We start from the raw sequence: 20,998 nt of genomic DNA, 5'->3' as shown, positions 1-20,998 counted from the left end.
AATACCATGGCACACATTCCAAGGGAATTCTTTTGAATTAAAAAATAACCCAAACAAAACAGGCTCTATTGTTCTCTTCCATTAAAGAACCTCATGTAAACACCACATGTTTTTTATATCCTGACCAGCTTGGCTCAGGGCTACAGAGTGACTCAGGAGCTAGCAGCTGGACAATGTCTACTTGTTGGTTCCTTGCTCAGGATGCTGAATTACAGAGATTCTTTACACAAAAGGTTTAACTGATGCTAATCTCCCATCAGACTGAGACAAATCAGTGTAACATCTGATCACCTGAGCAGCTTCTCTACATGAAACTGTGCATTCTGCTGTCTTTAATTCAATGCATACAAGAGATCTACAGCTCCAAGAATGATGTTTCTGTCACCTTTTGTCACCCCTTTGATTTTTATAAGTGAACTTTCTAAGTCAACTCCTTCAGTAAACTCTTGAGAAAAAAATGACTGTATAGGTGCACACCTTATTCTTTTAGTGAAGTAACTAAAACAATTAGTAAAGGACAATTTCACAGCAGTAAACTAATTTTGCCAACTAATGTCATTATATGATAATTACAATGACAATAAAACTAAATTATAAAAACAGAGCCCCTGGTAATTAGGGCCTTCGACTACTGAAAAACACTACACAGAATGAAGGAAAAGCAACTAGTCACCAATTCTTTGCTGAAACAAGTGCTATTTTAATAGTTGCACATGAACAAACAGTAATAGTATCTGCTCATTAACCATTTCAAAACACAAAACTAGCTTGACTCTTAAATCACTTAATGCAAGCATATTCATCACACCTCAGTCTCATATATAGAAGGCTCACATAATTTTTTTGGTGGAGTACTTCATATAATCTCAAAATAATCATTGCTTAAGACTTCTGTTGAATCAACATCTGTATTTGTAAATAGTTATCTTTCCCTTATGCCCAGACTACTACATGGCCAAAGCAAGGAGAAACTAAAGGTCAGAAGAAGCAACTAAGTCTCGGTATGAAAAGAGCTCTTAGTTAAAAGGCTCCTCTATTACATCCAACTTGCTCACTGGACAAGACTGTACCTAAACTAATAGTCAGTATCATCATCTGACTCTTGTGGCAAAACTTTGACAATTCTCAGCAGGCAGAATCAGACCTTTCAACAAAAAGTGTAGGTAATGAGCAGATTTTCCTGTTTACAAACTATGCAATACTTCAAAACATGAAGCTGATATTCTAAGCAGCTGCTTTTCCTCTGAGCAATGAGAACACAATAGACTCCTTATTAAACATTCTGTTGTATGAAGCGATAGTGAAACTGCAGTTTAAGGACACAGACCAAAGTTTTGTAGGCAGAGCCATATTATAGTAGCTAGAAGCATCAACTTTCAAATGTACACATCGTTACTGAGAACTCATGAACTGAAAACTTCTCCACTTTTCTCAGATAACCTGTAAGTTGTGTAATAAAATGTATTAAGAGATTAATTCTACCTGTCCATCTTGCCTGGCATGTAGCTTATGCATGGTAGCTCATAACTAATCACCATTAATTGTATGAAAATAAGCATTTCTTGGGAAAATAAGAAATTGCAAGGGATTGCATGTTCAAAATCATGATTTATTGGTGTATTTTTTAATCATGTAGCTCCTTGCAAAGATACAGTTTATAAATTATAGAACAAGTATAGTTCTTTCCACAGCTTTCACATTTTAGTCCTCAAGTCCAGGTCAGTACTTTGAAACAAGATGGTCAAAGGTAAATTATGCAAAATGGTTTAAAAAAAAAAACACTAAAAAGCTTCAGTTCTTCCAGGATCCAAGATACACACATAATAAGCAGCATTACAATGTCTGCACTACACCCCCAAGCGATATATGCAGGAGAAGCAGCGTACAGTACCTGCAGACCTCAAGGAACACTTCATGATTAGCAGTACACAGCACCTGAACATCTACAGCAGCCTCAAAATTTATCTTAGTAAAACAAATGCTCAAAGGGTTTACAGCATGTGTGGCAAGGTTAGATGACAGGTTGTAGTACATTACACTCATGTACAAGCGAGCCCTGCTTACCTGTATTCACACCAGGCCAGTGCACAAGCAGTACACACTAGCATTTCACCCCTGCACTGTGACACTCCCCAAGCAGGGCCAAGTACCTGCAAACTCATCCTACCATACAGGGGAACTTGTACCGGTGTACACTTGTTACAATACATTGCCTGTATCCCTCTCCCCTCCACCAACATCCCTTGGAGAAGAAAGGCTCCACTGAAATTCTTCTACCACGATCAAATTACTCTGATAACCAACTGACACCACTGCATTGGTGGGGATGTACCTCTGCAGTTAAATTTTGTATTTTGTGCTTGCTTGCCCTTGACTGTTTTTCCTTAAGGCTGATATCAACAAAATGCCAGATCTTAAAGGCAAACAAAAGAAGTTTAATTTAAAGAAAACATTTATTTGAAGTTCTTTTAAATCATACAGTTTAACAGATAACAACTTTCTCCCTTTTCACATTTCAAGTCTTCACCAGGGACCATACACACTGTCCTACAGACAATGACATTTTCCTATTGATTCTTTTTGAACGAATCAGTGACTAGGCAGATGAAGAGTCATATTTTAAGCAAACTGATTTAAAAATATTTTTTTTAAAAACCCAACACAACAAAACAAAACTTTGTTATCAAATTCTTATCACAAATAAAAGGTGTTTAACACTCATAAGGTTGATCTCAAAACAAAATCCCAGTCATTCACAATCAAACAGAACATACTGCCTTCAAAAAATTTCCCAGAATTTTAAAATGCTCCAAATATATACACATTTATAACTTAAGTGCTTATTAGCTACAACCTTTTACTCATGCAAAAGTTGTGAGAGGAGAAGGTGTTTCTTAGAGTGGCTTTTCTGAATATGCAGTAAAACTCTTCACTCGTGCAAAGAACAAAGGGGTGTACATTTTGTCAATGTCAAAAGTAGTAACAGCTGTCTCACCAGTTGATCTGCAAAAGAGCATTGTAAAAGTTAAATTAGACACAAGTTGCTGTTTGAGTCCCTCATGCATTCATGTTTCACAGTACAGTGTGTGCAGCAAACTAGCTGGAATAAAGTGTCTTTTGTAATGCCTTGCTCTGAAAGCATTTGAGTCTTAGCTGAATCATGCTATACAGAATCCACTCTACATTCATACCTAAGAAACCACTTTCCATTTCCACTCTTATTAGGAGCTCCAAGGCATGAGCAGTACAGAAACTTCATGCTGAAAAGAATGTCTGCAATATAAATTAGGTATGACAACATTACCTTTTACAAAAGTAATTTTTCTGTTTATGGAAGTTACCTATACTCCCAGCCTCCAGTTGTTTATTCCTTGCATTTTATATTCTCACAGCTCAATAGCTCAGCTATGTTCCTATAAAAACACTGATTAAGAACCCTAAGGTTCTTAATATTAAGATTCTTAAGGAAGACAAGGTTTAAATCCACCCTAACTGCCAACACCAAACATCTGGAAAGGCAACTTGACAGTAATTTGAAATGCCAGGTGCAAGAACAGTGGCCATGGCTCCTGCCTGTTAAGTGATCAGAACAGCTGGTCACATACCCACATTCTTCACTGCTGAATTATATAGTTAGTAACATTAGAGTTCTCACATGACAAGTACAGACACCTTTAATCTGCACATCCACAGTGGAAAAGAGATATATCTTAATGAATACACACTTTCCACAACTCCTCACTAGTGCCACATTGTCATCATATCCTGTTTCAGTTTCAGGAAATTGAAACTGAATTCAGGAATGGATCAGTTCTGAAAGCAAACATTCTGCATAAATCCTTTAAAAAACTAAAATACTACTGTTAAACTAGTTCAGAAACTTCCTATTATCATTAAAACAGGTTAATAAAATCTTGGAATTTCTTTATGTTAAAGTTCATTCTGGTATTTCAACTGAGGACCAGTTACTGTTTTCATGTAATGAAATTTATGAATGTAATTTATGAAAATTTAATAAATTTTGTTAAAGCCACTTAAGTCTCAGACTCTTTACATTTTCTGTAATTAGTACTGGAAAAATTAATGATACCTTTAATTTTACAGTTTAGTATCCTTGTTTGCTCTCCATTTACTCACCTGCAAGTGATGTGACAAGAATGATGTATCCACACAAGTTTGTTGAACCTCTGGCGCCCACTGGAGCACAACTGTAGTCCTACATGGAAACTGTGATCTGTTTCTTGAGCAGGAACTCGACGGAAATACCTGTATTTGTGGTAATCAACTGGTTTCTGTACAGAGAAATAAGAAGTTTCATGACCTACAAGGAACACATTGTGCAACTATTTGTCCTAAGTGACTGTGAGACCAGATTGGTAAAACTTTCATATGTATAAACAAGTACTTCTGTTCCTTCAAAATACATAAAATGTGTCTGTTAATGATGGAAGAAGCTTTCACAGAAAGCAAAAGAAGCATGCAGGACACCACCCAACAGTGCTTACTCACTGTAACACTTCTTACTCTTCACAAGTTTCTCTTGACTAGCAGTTTGATAATCGAGTAAATAACTCAATCAAATCATTCAGAGTCCAATTAACAAATACTGCTTATCTAGTTTTACTAAATGTTGTGGAACATAACTGCACAAGTCAAATCTGTTCTCAGAAAATGACCTATTCATCCTTCTTTCCTGGTAACATTGTTGATACCTAATAGGAGCATAAATGGAAATTAAGCCTGAAGGGGAGAACAACTGCTTAAATTTGAACCAGATATTTATTTGCCTTAATAAATTATTACAGATTTGGGAACAAATGTAAGAGACATCACCATGCTTATTTATTTTATTTTTTTTTTAAACTGTTTAAAAAATTAAATTAATTTTTTAATCTTTTGGTGTAAGGCAAATCTTTGGGTCCTTTAAAACACACAGTCTGAGTAAAATCTTGTTAATCTATTTCTCCTCTATTTTATTTTTCTACCTACCTCTTCCTTTTTCTTCATTATTACAGCAAATACTTTGGTTTGATTGTCTGTTTCCTGGGAAAGGCGATAATGGCCAAGCAAGATTGCATCCGTTCTGGAAGGTTAAAAAAGGAGGATAATGTCAAGGACATAAAAATATTCTGTGTCTCAAAAGTGTGATGTTCTTATAATACAATATCAGCAATGAAAAAAAGACTGACTACATAGTATAAGGATATAAACTATTTCTTATTTCCATTCAGTGAAGGCTCATCAATGATATTAAATGGTGAAAATATTTTTTCCCAAACAGAACAGTAAAGGTAAGTTAGTTGGTTCTACCTAGCCTACTGCTAAGTATTTCCACATTTCTGCTAAACAGCTCAAACCTGTTTTGAAGTTCCAAACAATTTTCTGGTTTTACGCCCAAACATCAAAAAGTATTAATTTCAACATATCCCTCGAAATCTTCACTTTCCTTCAGTTAAAGAAGTGTGAGAAGGTAGCCAGTAACAAAATAGTATCTTTGAAAGGATTGTTCCCTCTACTTGCCTTAAAAATTTCAAATCACATAACCCACAAAGGAAATCTAATTACAATATCAGAATCCTAAAATGAAAGATATTTTTGCATAAAGATCAAAAATTTTTGTAGTTCTTAGGAGAGAATTATGAACATCTATAATACAATATAAATAACATTGTTTTGCTAAGCCAGGATACGAAATCTGAGACAAAAGTAAATACAAATTGCTAGGTAAAAGCAAAATGAAAACTGCAGAGCCAAATATTATAGTTCAATAACCTTGTGTTTTTAGTCCGTAAGCGAGGAACTATAGATTGAGGATCCTCAGGAGTTGTTAGCATCATAACTTGACCATCTGGAAAGAATCTCAAATATCTGAAAAACATAATTGCACAATGCAAACCTAGAAAATATGTCCTTTTCCCGTTTTTTTTTCCTTGTTTGTTTGTTTTCAGAATTACAGGATGTTACCCAGAAGGATTTAGAACTTAATTGGTAACAGCATTTGAAAACACATTTCTTCACACATAACAGAAAGAAGGAGCTCAGAAATCAAAAGAGAGTTATGAATATTGAAAGAGGAAGTTATGAAGAGTTAGGAAGTTTTGTCACCTCTATCAAAGCAAGGTGGCTAACCTGGGATCAAAACTGATCTCAAGTTTCTCCATTCCTATCCACAGAGACCAAAGCAACAAAATCTCAATTACAGTATCAGTACAGAATTAGCAATGTCATACAGATTTTTTTCAGGTTCTGGAATCTGACTGATTTTTACAGTACTCAAGTACTGTGCTAATGCTTGAGACTACAGCAATAGCTACCAGGTTCAATGGTTTCTATGAACAACTTCCAGCCTCAGAAGGGACAGCAGAATGAAATAATAAATGCTGGGAGCAACAAGATGAACAACAGCAAAAAACCAGGCTGAGGAAACAAAGGCAAGGCATTTAAAAGAAGATAAGAAAGCCCAGCCTCTTGATTTTTACAACTGATTACATATACACTAAATGACTAATCTTGTATAATCACATGTATTCTCTTTGCTGAATTGGGTCATGTGCTGTGTCAGATATGAAAAGTAAAAGTCGTTTAGAGAAAGAAATCTGTAGATAAGCATTTAATTGTTATAAGCGTTCAAGCACTCTCCACGTGACATGGTTTAAGTGAGGATGAAACACATTTCTAAGATCATATCTAATTATCATAATAAATCCTATTTCTAAAACCTATTATCAGAAACTGCACATTGCTTTACACACTCTAGCAATCCCATTCAGTTTTAGAGAATGATTATTGTCTGATTGTGATAGCCAGGGGTGGATTTAAAGAACTTAAGAGAGAGAAACATTTCACTCACTCATTTTACTACAGCTCTACCTGTAATATTCCACTTGGTGCCATGCTCTATAGAAACCATCAAGAGACTGTTCTCCTTGACGTATGTATTTTGTCTTGCTGATATACACACCTACAGAAAATAAAGATATATGAACAAAAACTAAGAACATAAAATATTTATGACAAAAAAGCCAATAATCTAAAACTTTTGAGTATGGCTTTATTACTTAAATACATGGAAGTTTTTATTTTCACCCCTTGCACCTTTCCCTTCTCTTTGCAGATATTCTACAAACTGAAATGCACAAATTCAGATTAGGTCTAACAACAACGTCATAAACATCAACCCCACCTGACTGTTTCTGTCACACACAGTTACAACTATTTCCAAAAGTACAGCTTACCATCAAATCGAACGCGAGGCCTTTCCAGAAACATGTCCCTCCAAGATGCATATGGAACAAGTTTATTGCAGCTCCTGCCCCATATTTTCAAACAGACTTGATGCCAGATTTCAGGATCTCTAGTGAAAACGAGAAAAAATCAAACCCCATAACTTCCCTACAAACCTTGTTTAGCTTTTATATATCAAAGTAAGACTCTTTTACTTAGTTTGGATGTGACTAAAAGAAACTTTCTTGAACAAAAATAGCTCATAATTTAAAACCCTTGACTAATTTACTTAATCCTGAAGTGTTTGAAAGCCTTTTCCTCTTCCCAGTGAAACTGAAGAACAGAGAGTCATTTTTATCCAAGTACAGAACCACAACACTGCAGCACCCTGGCACTTTTCTGTGTGGCTATATGAGAATGACAATATAACACACCATATTTTGGAGACGTAAAACACTAATTTGCAAACAAGGTAGACCAAACAATACTTTCTGCTAGATTTTTGTTACAGTATAGTTATATATCTGACATACCATTTAGCAGTGTATTCAAAAACTGATTAGCACTGAGGAGCTTAACATGAAAACGTCCATGGGAAGGAAAAGCAGGACATACTTAGTGAAAAGAGAAGTTTCACTCTAGATAAATTATCTACGATACCTGGCGCAAATGTAAAATCCTCGACAAACAAGAGATAATTGCTCCAATGATCTTAGATCCAAATCACTTGAAACCACCCATCGGAAAATGTACATTAGTACTTCCATAGGCAACGCTAAAAAGAGAAAATAAATCCTTGTTAGATGCAGCCCTTGTTACATGTAAATCTTGTTAGATGTTGTTGCTAACCCCTTGTTAGATGTAAATCAACAGGTTATTTATTTATAATTCCAGGTTTGGCTTTTGACTTTCCATTAAAAAATCCTACTTTTTACATTGTAGCCCAATGCCAGAGAACAAAAAAAAATTAACTTAAAAGGTCACCATAGAGTAGATGTGATGTCCATAAAGAATCCTTTTGACCCTTTTTAGCCTAGTAACTTTTGAAGCAGATGTGATTTTTAAAAAAATTTCATTCTGCTATAAAAAAGTCAGTAAAAAAGATAATATAACACAGGACTGGCTGGAAAGTAGAATATAAATCTAGAAAGAGACCAACATTGCTGCTCAACGGACACATCTCCTTGAGATAATTTTAGAGTAATGTCTGCAACATTTTGTCTTTACTGGCAAAAAAAGAAAATACATTTTCCCAAGTGTACAATGCACCAGTTATTAAAATAAAACAATGTTTTCTTTATGTTTTGATTTTGATTTGTTTCACTTACTTTATTTTCTTTCCTTGACCAGAACAAAGGAAATCAGGCCAAGATTTCAAGTGCAACTGATAATTTAGGATGCATAACAAAGGCATCTGTTTTTAAGGGAGATCATAGCTCATATATACTCTCTACGATTTAGATCTCATAAGGAAGTCTCAAGATAATTGTCCTAGAACTGAAGCACTGAAAATCATTAACCTTCAAAAGACTTTCTAGCTTTGTAATATAGTCTTTTTGACCCTGAAAACACACTTGTTGCAAGAATCTCATACAGAATCAGATAAAATCAAGAAATGTAAAAATGCATAGTCTACAAAACAATTGTCTCTTACATTTGAAAATTGTAATAATAATTGTATTTGCAAACCAAAGAACTGAGAGGAAAACTGGAATACCCTTACTTCAGGAAGTCCATTCCTAGAAGTTGCTACTTTTAAGTATGCTTCTGATCCTGAAAATTCTACTTAGAATAATACATGGAAAAAGCTTATGTGATAAAGACAAGATCTTGTACGAGAACAAGATTTGTTTACCTACTTGATAAGTTTTTCTCCTTTGTACCTAACTACAGAAGTAAATAAAGAGATAATGCATCCACTTCTTCAAAGGTGGCTTTTGAATGAAAGAGACAATGTTTTAATAAAATGAAACATCTATATAAATTCTGCCTCTCAACTCTTACAGCCTATCTTAACTCTTACCTGAGATGTGGGTCTGGTTGACATAAACTTCAGGCTGACAAAGTTTGACTGAAGATTCCTGAAGAGTTAACTGCTGCTGGAAATCCGTCAGAAGATCTGCCATTTTGTCATCCTCTTTGCTATCCTCAACACTAGAAAAGGGGAAATGCCAACACTGTAATATTGGACAAAACATACCAACAGATGTCCTCCTCTTGGCACCAATCCACTGCCTTACTCTCACTCAATAGAGTTGTTTCTTGTACGTTTTTAAAGCAATCTCATTTCATCACACAATAAAACAACTACTGAAATATGATCAAGGTCATTAAGACCTTGAGTCTCAGAACGCCTGAGGCTGGAATGCCTCTGAGAGTAACAACTGGGTTTTTTTCATTAAATTCCCACCCCAGTTGTTTTGTTGGGGTTTTTGGGGGGGTTTTTTGGTTTGTTTTTTTTTTTTTTTTTTGTATTTGAGAGTTTTTTATTGGAAGTCACCGAAGAATTTCTTTACCTTATGAAAAGACAAATCTCATATTTTACTTTGTCTAAGATACGGCATATGCAGGAAATAAAGTGTTGTTAATTAAATTTGCATTTTGTAATCTTTTTCATAATATAAGATATTGGAAACAATTAAGGATTATTTTTCACACTTATGTTATTCAATAAAGAGTGATCCTGGGTGGGTTTATTCAACAGTAATGAAAGAAAACTACTTTTGTGCCTATTCTGTAAACAGGCAGAAATAATAAATTTCAGGAGCCAGAACAAGATAGCAGAACAGAAACAATAAACTTGCCACCCATCAGTAAATTTGAAGGATTGCTAAGTGATCAAAGAACATTACCACATTTAAAAAAGAAACCTGAATTGAAGTTGTATGTCATAATATAATCTTTTAATAGCTGCCTGCTTGCTTGCCCAAAATAACCAGAAATGACAAAAAAATCCTTGAACACAATCACAAAACACCTTCTTCCCCCTCACTTGGTATACAAGGGAATTAAGAGATCTTCCAGTCACTTTTTAATCCTATTCAATTCAACTCTAAACAAGTTAATAGCATGAGCTGAGAATATAAGCAAGAAACTAATAAACCTACCAATGGGTTTTGAAATATCATAGAAGAGACAATTATGTTTGGGCCTGTCCTAAGACTACAGTAAGATGTTGCGCCAAACATATCTTGCTTTATTTTGATGGGTATGATGGTCAGTCCCAGTACCTACAGGCCACACTGAAAACTGTTCTTTTCAAATCTAATTGTGTAATTTGTTTTTTCTCACCAAGACTGTATGAAACACCTACAACAGTAATTCAAGAAAGCACAAACACCACAACTAAAATATCTAAAAAAAAATACATCTCTACAAATACTGCTTTTAAACAGTAGAGTAACAATTGAGACTACTAGTTGTTTTTCCTCCACTGTACAGCAACATTTAAGAAACCAAATAAAAATCCACAGAATTGTAGATTCATTTAAGTTGGAAAAGATCTCTAAGATCATCAAGCCCAACCATTAACCCGGCACAAAACCATGTCCCTAACTGCCACATGTGCACATCTACACATCTTTTAAATACCTCTAAATCACGGTGACTCAACCTCTTCCCTGGGCACTCTGTTCAAGTGCTTGACAGCCCTTTCTGTGAAGACTTTTTCCTAATATTCACTCTAAAGCACACCCTGAGGCCATTTCTTCTTCTCCTGTCACTTGTTATTTGGGAGAAGAGACCAACACCTACCTCAATACAGCCTCTCCTTTCAGGTGGCTGTAGAGAACAGCAAGATCTCCCTTGAGCCTCCTTTTCTCCAGGCTGAACACCCCCAGCTGCTTCAGCTGCTCCTCACAGGACTTGTGCCCCAGACCCTTCCCCAGCTCCGCTGCCCTTCCCTGGACTCACTCCAGCCCCTCAGTGTCTCTCACAGTGAGGGGCCCAGAACTGGACACAGCACTCCAGGTGTGGCCTCAGCAGTGCCCAGTGCAGGGGGACAATCCCTGCCCTGCTCCTGCTGGCCACACTACTGCCGACACAGGCCAGGATGCCACTGCCTTCCTGGCCACCTGAAAACACACTTGTTGCCAAAATCTCATACAGAACACGCTGGCTCATGTTCAGCCAACTATCAACCAGGACCCCAAGGTCCTTTTCCAACAGGCAGCTTTCCAGCCACTCTGCCCCCAGCCTGTAGCTCTGCATGGGGCTGTTGTGACCCAAGCAGAGGACCCAGCACTTGGCCATGCTGAAATTCACACAACTGGCCTTGGCTCATTGATCCAGCACGTCCATATCTCTCTGCAGAGCCTTCCCACCCTCCAGAAGGACCACTCCTGCACAATTTCAAGTCAGAGAGTCTTAATGGAATAAAGAAAATTATGCTAAAGTATGAAAACAATCCTTTGAAAAACAAGGTTTTTACCTGAATATAGTGCATGATCCAGTAGCTTTCCTAGTGCACAAATGCACAGCAAAGATTTCATGCCAGAAACACATTCAGAAACTAAACTAACGGATGTAAATAACACACTTAACTCATCTTGCACTCTTTTATATTAAGTCAACAGCTGCATTGGAGATGTACTGTCCTGGTGCAACAAGACTGAGCTAGTAATACCACAGGGACACGGTTGTGCTTTCCTTTTTCATTCTCCATGTTAAAACTCTTCTTTTTTTTGATGTAGCTATCAGCAGCACCAATGGCTGCTATGAGTAAGAAAGAATTTGGGAAGCTGTTCTTTAAGCTTGTCTATGTTAGGCTGCGGGGCTGGAACAGAAGTTTTGGCCCTCTTTAAACTTAAGTCTTGGGCTCAAGTTACACCAGCCATAAGTCACTACACATACGCTGTACTGAGTCTAGGGGTATTCTGATGTGTGTAATGATGAAAGACCAGACTACTCAGATTGCAGTCTTTGAGCTTCTAAATGTATTGCTCTACTGAAAATGCTCTCAATTTGGCTGTGTTACCACAAGAACAGATTATTCCTTTGCTTAATTAAGATGCTTATTTTATTAGTATGAAGCTTTAACTAATTAATATTTTTGCCATCTAAAGCTCTGTATATGATCCTAAATCTGAAAATTAAAAAATGACTGATGCTTTTTTTAAGTAACTATTAACTTAACTATTAATAACTATTAATAAATAATTAATAATTATTTGTAATCCTTACCCCTTCCATTGCCCCTGAAATTAGCTAGCTCCAAACAAGCCTGTTACTGTCTTTGAAAAATATAGTATACTCAACTGACAGTAGTTAAGTTTTCCAGACACTAAGAGACTTACAACTGCATTATTACAGCAGAGTATTGATATCCTTCCGAAACAAAATGTCATGTTTCAGCACTCCTATGCACTTAATTAGTAAAATTTCATACTTACCACCTCTTTCCAACCCCATCACCATCTGGGGACCGTGTATAGGTGATCTTAAACTCTATATCAGGTACAAGCTGCATGGCTAGACGATAAAACTTGATGGCTGAAAATAAAGGTTTGATGTTCAAACACATCTGATGCCCATACTAACTTACCAAAGCAAAGACTGTTTTCAGAGAGATGGTTTCAGCTAAAAGCACTAAAAAAGCAGAAAATGCCTTTGCCAAGGCAAGCTTATTTAGTCTAAACTGTTAGGTTTAAATTCCATACAGAAGAGAGGAACATTAAGTACCTGTTTTCAAAACTAAAAACTTCAGGTACTTTTTCAGAATAGAGAGTTATCTCAGACATGTTTCAGCTTTTATAGATTTACCTTAATCATCACAAATTCAACTATGAAGTAGAAAATTTTACATTAAAACTTTACAAACTCCTGATGGTGTTTTTTTGCCCAGCACTTGCAAAGATTTCCCAACAAGCTGTAAAGATCTTAGACAGCAGATCCACAACTAGCCATAAATTAAATGAAAAACTATGCAGGTACCTTAAGTCCCTGGTATAGGACAGACAAGCATTCAGACATATACAACACTACAAAGATGAAAATGATGAAAAAAATATTGTTGCAATTTTAAAATTTCAACAATAGATGCAATATATATCAATTTCTCTATGGAAACCCCTGGAAACTAAAGAAGGCACAGAAACAAGCCACTCAACACACTAAGGGTGAGGAAAGCAGCCTTGTCACAAAACTATGGGATGTAAAGGAAAACCTGACAGCTTGGGTTTTGTACACTTTTCTCACACACACAGAAAATATTTCTGCCTTTAGCACTACAAAGATCCTACAAACACTGAGTAGAGAAAGAGGTTCAGGAACATCACTGTAGCAACAAACTGTTGTTTAAGCTGCAGAATGTTTTCTTCTGAGTCAGCTCTATGAATCCTTCTTTAAGGATTCAAATTTAAATAAATTTGATGTAAGAACATTCAATCTATTTTAATACCAGTAGTAAAATCATGTATGCATGCAAATGTTTTGTTGTATTCCCACATTGTGATACCAAGATCAGAGGGCAGTTCTTCAGCTTGGACTCTTAAAACCAAAACTCAAATAAAACATCAGTAATTGTGGAGCTCAGAATTTGTCTGATGAGTCTGAGAAACTCAAGTTTGGGGCTAGTAAATGTTCCTGTTTCCTTGAGTTCATGTCAGGGCCAGTGACTGACAAATAGTATCCTTTGGCTGTTGAGGATGAGAAATATCAGCAGCCAGCTAAATAGCGATCAGTCTCAATTTAGTATTTAATCTTGCAGACAAGGCCTCTACTGTACTTAAGCAAGAACAAGCTGCAGCACATAACTGTCTCACAAGCAGCAGGTATCAGCAGATTTCAGAATCAGGCTTGGATTCTGGTGACCTGGGCCAGGTCAGCAAATAAAAGCCTGGTCTGAAAACAGATGTCCCAACATCTGCTCAGAAATATATCTCTGCTTGGCACAGGACCGTGCCTCTAATGTCTCATAAAAATCTCTGTGTAGAAATAGTTCAGTTTAGTTTCTCAAAGTCTCAAATCAAATTCAACTGAGAAAGATGAATTCATATTCATGCAACCCAGATGTCTGAAACACTTTTGTGAATGGAACTGTTAGATATTACTACTTCTTTGCTGTTATGTTTAACATACAAGGAATGCACTGAAGCAGATGAACTCACAGCTTTCATTTTATGTACACAATGTTTAAATAGACTGCTTTCCTCATTTTTTTTTTAAAAAAAAATTATTCAGAAAGAACCTTCACAATCTCCTACATGATTTCCTAAATATGTACCAGATTTTTAGTTCTGACACATTTTTTTTATTCTGCATTTAATCTTTTACCAAACACCCACCATATCTTAGCCTAAAGTAATTTTGCCCAATAAAAACATGTAATAAATTAGAAACTGAGAGAACTGATTTTATTAATTGCAGGGGACTCGTATTCCTCTCAGTTAATATGAGATATGAACCAACAACTAGAAAGCCCTTGAAAATGAAGGAAAATTCCCAGGGTGAAGTGGAAATTTCGTATTCAGAAAGTGGCTGAGTTCAGAAGCTTCCAGAGTTCTCTCAGATTTCTGCATCTTAACTTATTTTGCACCTGCACTTTAAACACTGTGTCCAAACCCTCTGGTGGATGAGCAGGATGGTACATACATTCTGCTTTGCTTTTTTCCTCATGTGAAAGAAACAGAAATTGGGTATCTCCGCTACTGACCTACAGGACTCAGAAGTTAGGACAGACCTCTTACTCTCTAGATTCTGCAAACTAAATATGAGAAAGAAAACTTTGAATTTCCATTTCTACTAATGCTGATAGCAAGAGTGCAGGTTAGGAAGCTAAGCACCTTAAATATTTATGACAAACCTCAAAGACTGCCAGATTTGAATGCTCATTGCAAAGTTCTTGAAAAAGCTATTTCAGCATGCTGTGTTAATCAAAAAACAAACAAAAACCCCCAAACCCAAACAACAAAGCATTAAAGCATTCCACAGATTAAGTAGTTTTGTTCACAGTGGAATGATGAGAACTGGAAATAAATATGAGCACAGGAAATAAAGTTTATTGCCTTGATTAATTATGCTAATTTCATGTTACAGAAGCCACATAAAGAGGTGCTCTATATGAAAAAGGAATCCAGTGCTCCATTAAATTGCAATATTTCAAGATACTGTTATTTTGCTTGAAAGCAAGAAATTCCTTCCTTAATGCCATTCTTGCTTTACCTCAACCTTAGAAGTGTGATACGACGGTTACTTCTATAGCATGTTTGTTTGCTTATCTAAATGATGGAGGTCTCAAACCACTGTTAATCTGTAGCTTAATTTCACCAGACCATATAGATTTGCCCATAAATCACAGTGTTAGATTTCTCTACAATAAAGGTGTTCATTGTAGGCTTCCATATTACCTTCATAAAGGGCCCCATTTCGTTCTTCTTCCACTGCCTTCAGGAAAAGTTCTTTTGCCTGCACAATAAATTACACAGAGAACTTCTTTAATTCCTTAAAAACACAAGTGCAATGTCACTTTGACTTAGAATTATTTTTGATCTTACCTATTGTACCTATGACAGAGATAACAAAATAATTCCATGAATGGAGAAGACACAGTCATGTGCTACAAGACTTAACTGAAATTCCCAGTCAACAAACTGTATTCCTGCTGCTCACTCCTTACCTACAGTCTTTCAGAAAACAGATTGTGAAGGTGACACCAAGGCAAACATAAAGACTAGAAAAATCAATGTAGGATTATGTAGACATTAGTACGGAGATAACAAGATAATAAATAAGCTCTGCTGTTTCTCCAGATTTAATTCAGCATTAACTTTAAGAAAAGTTATACAGTAATAACAGTAATACAGACAAATAAAACCTCAAAATTATGCATCTTTTTCTGTACCTTTTCCTCTTTTGCTATCTCCTGTTTTCCCCTGGCATCAACAGATTTTAGTCCAGGTTCTCTTGATGATGCTCTGCACGGCAGAGGTTCCAACCCACTAGAACTCACACCTGGGGCAAGCTCAAACATCCACTGAGCTCTGAACATCTGGAGCTCTGCCTAAAAAAACATGATTAATTCTACTTAGTATAACATATATAGACAGTACATCTTCTGAGGAGAAATTATAAAGTAAAAACACAAAAAAGAATTTCAAAACGATACTTTACATTTCCAAGCGTTAAGTGGCTTCAGCGAATTTAGGCACAAAGAGTTAGTACTGTTTCATAGTAAAGTAAAACAAAAAAGTGCACAAGTACTTGTTCAGTCTCATTCAATAACAGAAGTGCTTTTTTCTGGACTGTTCACCTCAGAAGAAAAACTGATGTTTCAGGAAGTGGTTGTTTTAGTACTATGGTTATGATCTAAGATTCCACAGAAAAGTGATCTTTCCAGACATGACCATGTTTGTTCTTGTTTATGCAGAATTATCGTAAGCAAGAAGTCGATTAGCTCTTAAAATTAAAATTTAGAAAATCCAGGCTTTTGCATACAAGCATTCTAAGTTATCTACCATTCAGGATGGTCATAGAATATACAAATAAGACCATACTCTTTTAAGAAGTACGGACTGTGCTCTGTGAAATAATATAAGTTACAATTCCTGCCGTGCATTTTTTTTTCAGCATCTTTGAAGTTACATTTCACATGTCTCTTGCAATCATCATGACTTCTGGGGAGCAACTATACAGAAATCTAGTCTTGTAAGAGAACACACTTTTCTATTACACTGCTTTTATCAGCTTTCTGGTCCAGTAGGGAGTGACAGCTTAAACTACAATTTGATCACAGAAACTGCTGTCCAATTTCTGCTGTTCTTCAAACAAATTCCAGATCTGTCACAAGCCTTTTCATCTACACAGACAGGTGAAGACTGAATTTGACACTTGGAACACAATGCAAAATTAATCTCACTTTTGGAGGGGCAGACACATTAGGCATTTGTCATATCAACAAATGTGTGGTAACTAAATGAGGGTAAGTGATGCAGTTTAAATCACAGCAATACTGTGTTTGTAAAAACCCACTAGCATGAGACACATACCTGAAGATTTGCTTCACCAGATCTTTCACTGTCATCGGTTCTTACCAAATCAGAGTGACAATCTTCTTCAGCTTCTGCCTAGTAGAGAGCAGTCAAACGTAATTATAGGGCCTGCATAAGTCCCTACAGCACAATCATAAAGAGAAACTGTCATGGACACACATTAAAAAAAAATTAAGCATACTTCCCTTTCAATGATAAAAATTAATTTTAAAACTACTGAGATCAGTTGCACTTCCATATTAACTAAATGAAGGTAAGTTTTAGACATTTTAGACACATTAATACAACACAGATTAGCTGTGTATCACTTGAAGGCTTCCATGCTTCAATACACTGGCATACCTGACTAAATACAATCAGTGTCTATGTCAAAGAACAGAGCAAAAGCTTCAGTATTAAACAATAATGTGCTTTGCTCAACAAATTAAAATTTAATCACTATCTTCTCATTGTAAAGATAGCCAGTAGTTTTGATTGTTTAATATTTGAAAGAGCACAAAAGTGCTTTGAATAACAATAGATACTTTATATATACATGTGTAACTAAAAAAGAAATGTATTGGGAAATAAAATGCTAGCATGAGAGCTTGACAGTTGGTTTAATTTACAGTACAGCTGTGAGACAGTTTAAACAAATAAAACCTCAAATAAGACCTTTGACTAAACCTAACATTGCTCTATATATAGGAAGATAAGCCAGCTAATTAAAGAGGAGAACTTCAAAATATGCAAATTAATTATAATAGCGAAATATACTGACATTTGTGTAGTCTACACTAAAACAAAAGAAAACTAATTCTGAGCATGAGTAACAAGCCACAGCAATGACAACAACAGCAAGATGCCAGTAAGGGGGGAAAAAACACCCAAAAATCTAAACTAAGACATTTGTTTCAGGTTCTTCCTACAGCTGGAGCAAACTAGTTTTTCTACCATTCTGCAGTGAAATTCACATCTATAGTTCTGCAAGTAGATAATGCAAAGAAAGATTACAAGAAGGCAAACCTGACATTAAGATTATCACAACTACTTAAAAAAGTTTTATTTCCCACTCCTTCCCATTGTACTCAGCGCTCAAACTCTTAAGGCGACATTCTGTCAGTGAGATTCTATCAAGCTCTCAAAAAGAAATCTCTACCTCCTGCACAAAGTGCAGAAATCAAAGCATTCTTTTATTCAGAAAATTTATACCATTTTTAGAGCACCTGGAAGTTCTGATCAAACTACAGAATACCGGCAAATGTGATGGGAAGGCAACTCTTTGTCTTGGTGACAAGCACCTCCCTGGAGTTAGCATGTCTTCAGATTCCCCAATGACCACAAACTTACTGGCTTGTCATCTGTAAAAGTGTTTTCACTGATGTCTCAGATAATTTATCATTTACAATTGATAGACATGGTTGGTTGGCTGAAGATAAATAGATTTTGCATCTTTTTCTACAGTCTCATTTTTGATTTCCTTACATCCAGTACACTATAAAACACTAGTGACATTAAATATCAGTGAAGAGTAAATAACTTAGAAATATCATGGGCTTTGATTCCAGAATTTAATTGCAGGCAGTTAATGCCCTATGAGTTGTGATGGTCCTACCACATTATTAGCATCCAGGAATATTTTGTTGGCCAAGCAGAGCCAGCCTAGGAATGAGCTAGCTCTGAAATGGGATTCTGTAAGTGCATTATTATGGCACTGGGCTGACAGAAATAAGGCCTAATTCTGTCTGCGCAGAGTGCAAGGCTTCTGGTTTGCAGCTGAATTATGTCCAGTCAGCTCTCCAGTCTGGGCAGAATAAGCCTGGTTTTATCTGCAAAATGCAGAAACTAGCAATTTCTAAACTAAGTCAACACACTATCTTCTTATGCATAAAGGCACGCCCATTAAAACCTTTAACTCCTGAATTCTGTAAACAAACTGATTTAAGTGTTGAAACTACTTAGAAGGTTAGGAAGCTGGATGAAGTTAACCTCATTCAAAAACTTTATATTTCACTAATCTGTTTAACTCCTGATTTTCAATCCCTCCTCTGGGTTCAGCTGCCCTACTTCTTCATTTCTGAGTCATAGTCAGACATGGTAGTGGACTGACTACATCCAAAATGTAATTTGATGCTCTTTGAAACCTAAATATGCTCTCAACTCAAGCCAAAAATCCTATGAAGACCTGGCCCACAGTATAAAAGCTGTCAAAAACCATCACGAAATTGATTACAACCAAAGTTTTGTCATTACCTTCCCTATAGTGTAGGCATGTGTGACCTGCAATCTCTCATATCAAAGGTCTGTCTTCTGGCAGTAGTAGCAGCCTAAGTGCCCACCCCTCTAAATTTACTGGTAAAGCAATTAATTCACATTGCTACTACACAGGAATGAACTAGAAAACTGATCTCTATTAACAACCTTTCCACTATTTATCTGACCTGTTGAAATCCTGAATTTCACAATCATATTCAACAAGTGAGTAAACACAGGTACTGTGAAGCAAGGACCTTCACCAGCAGACAGCTCATGAGATCACACCTACAGCACTCCACGACATGTACAAATTGGCTCCTTGCCCCAACTCTGAGAACGCTTGTGTTGTACTTCTAGTTTCTAAAATTCACAGAACACTTTGCTCTAACTGCTACTTAGTGGATAAATCTAGACTGTTCATCGTTGTGCAGCTGGCCTTTCTCCTGATACAAGTCAGCTGTCACACAGAACAGTACTGTGTACTGGCTGATTGGCTTGATTAATTTTCCATAAGGGTACTAGTAGTCTGTCAACCCACCAAAAGGTAGCATGTAAAAAGTAAACATCTAATTTAGGCTGCAACTTGTAAAAAATTAAGTCAGCTGAGTAGATTCAATTCTGATTTGCTTAGAAACCATTTGCCAAATGCAGAACTAGTTTATTTGCACAGTTCAGTTTTGTTTTGCAATCAATAATTGCACACTTATTTCCTCAGTGTACATTAACCATTCACTAAACTGTAACATCAGGTCCGTTAATAGTTCTGATCTCCGTTTCAGCAAAATAAAACCAAAATCAGAAAAAGTTCGAAGCTGAGTGTCACCAGTTGAACAAGGCTATGAAATGTGTGAACCATACAGAACTCGGGGAGGAGCAAGCACGGCAAAGTGAAACAGTGACTGCTAGCTAACACTCCTCCTGGTTTTATAAAAAAATGAGAAAGCCACCCTATTTTTCTGTAAATATGATAAAAACAACACCGTGCTCAAATTTAAGAGTTTTTATAACCTTGGTGAGACATTTTAACATATCTTGTGTGGTATAAATGGTTTAACTTTGAATGATCGAGTTTTCATCATGGATACTTGAATCCATATTGAGGCGCATTCAATAAAGCAATACTGAACCAAGGAGTATTTCTGGTAAGTCAAATGATAAACTCAACTCGAGTCCCTGGCCCGCGGAGTCCTTTAAATTACTGAGCGACTTTATGCCACCACATTTTTGAAGAAAGGAAAGGAAAGGAAGGGCACGCTTCCCTGTAATGACACAGGGATTTTGTTCACGCGTTCCTACGGAGTGCTAGATCGCTCCAGCACCAAGCAGCCCCACTCATCAAAATCCTCTGGGGGAGGTGGCCGTGTCTGCCCGCGGTGGGGCGGGATCACGGCGCGTTTCCCACCAGCATCGCCCGGTGCCTGAGGGCGGACAGGCGAGCAGGGCAGGGAAGCCTGCCAGCAATTCGGCCAGGGGGCCGCTCCCACATACACACCCCCCTTGTCCCGGTTCCGCCCGGCCGTCCCTGCACGGCGGCCGAGCCCCCCGCCGCCCGG

The 20,998-nt window shown here is 36.7% G+C and overlaps 1 protein-coding gene across 1 annotated transcript in view; it reads right to left on the bottom strand.

Annotated features, from left to right (window-relative positions):
• Positions 1 to 1,588: 1,588 nt before the first annotated feature.
• FBXO9 (F-box protein 9) overlaps positions 1,589 to 20,998 on the bottom strand; it is a 19,816-nt gene continuing 406 nt past the window's right edge. The window contains exons 2-13 of the mRNA XM_023922496.2: positions 17,208 to 17,285; positions 16,064 to 16,222; positions 15,570 to 15,627; positions 12,615 to 12,714; positions 9,248 to 9,378; positions 7,885 to 7,999; positions 7,236 to 7,354; positions 6,871 to 6,961; positions 5,773 to 5,868; positions 4,990 to 5,083; positions 4,138 to 4,292; positions 1,589 to 3,003 (exon numbers count right to left, since the gene is read on the bottom strand). Coding sequence (XP_023778264.2) covers positions 2,895 to 3,003; positions 4,138 to 4,292; positions 4,990 to 5,083; positions 5,773 to 5,868; positions 6,871 to 6,961; positions 7,236 to 7,354; positions 7,885 to 7,999; positions 9,248 to 9,378; positions 12,615 to 12,714; positions 15,570 to 15,627; positions 16,064 to 16,222; positions 17,208 to 17,285 — 1,305 coding nt within the window. The 3' untranslated portion in view covers positions 1,589 to 2,894. The remainder of the gene's footprint in view (positions 3,004 to 4,137; positions 4,293 to 4,989; positions 5,084 to 5,772; positions 5,869 to 6,870; positions 6,962 to 7,235; positions 7,355 to 7,884; positions 8,000 to 9,247; positions 9,379 to 12,614; positions 12,715 to 15,569; positions 15,628 to 16,063; positions 16,223 to 17,207; positions 17,286 to 20,998) is intronic.

Source organism: Cyanistes caeruleus, chromosome 2 (genome assembly GCF_971803275.1).
Source record: "Cyanistes caeruleus chromosome 2, bCyaCae1.hap1.1, whole genome shotgun sequence".
NCBI lineage: Eukaryota > Metazoa > Chordata > Aves > Passeriformes > Paridae > Cyanistes > Cyanistes caeruleus.
This window is presented reverse-complemented; position numbering and strand designations above follow the sequence as displayed.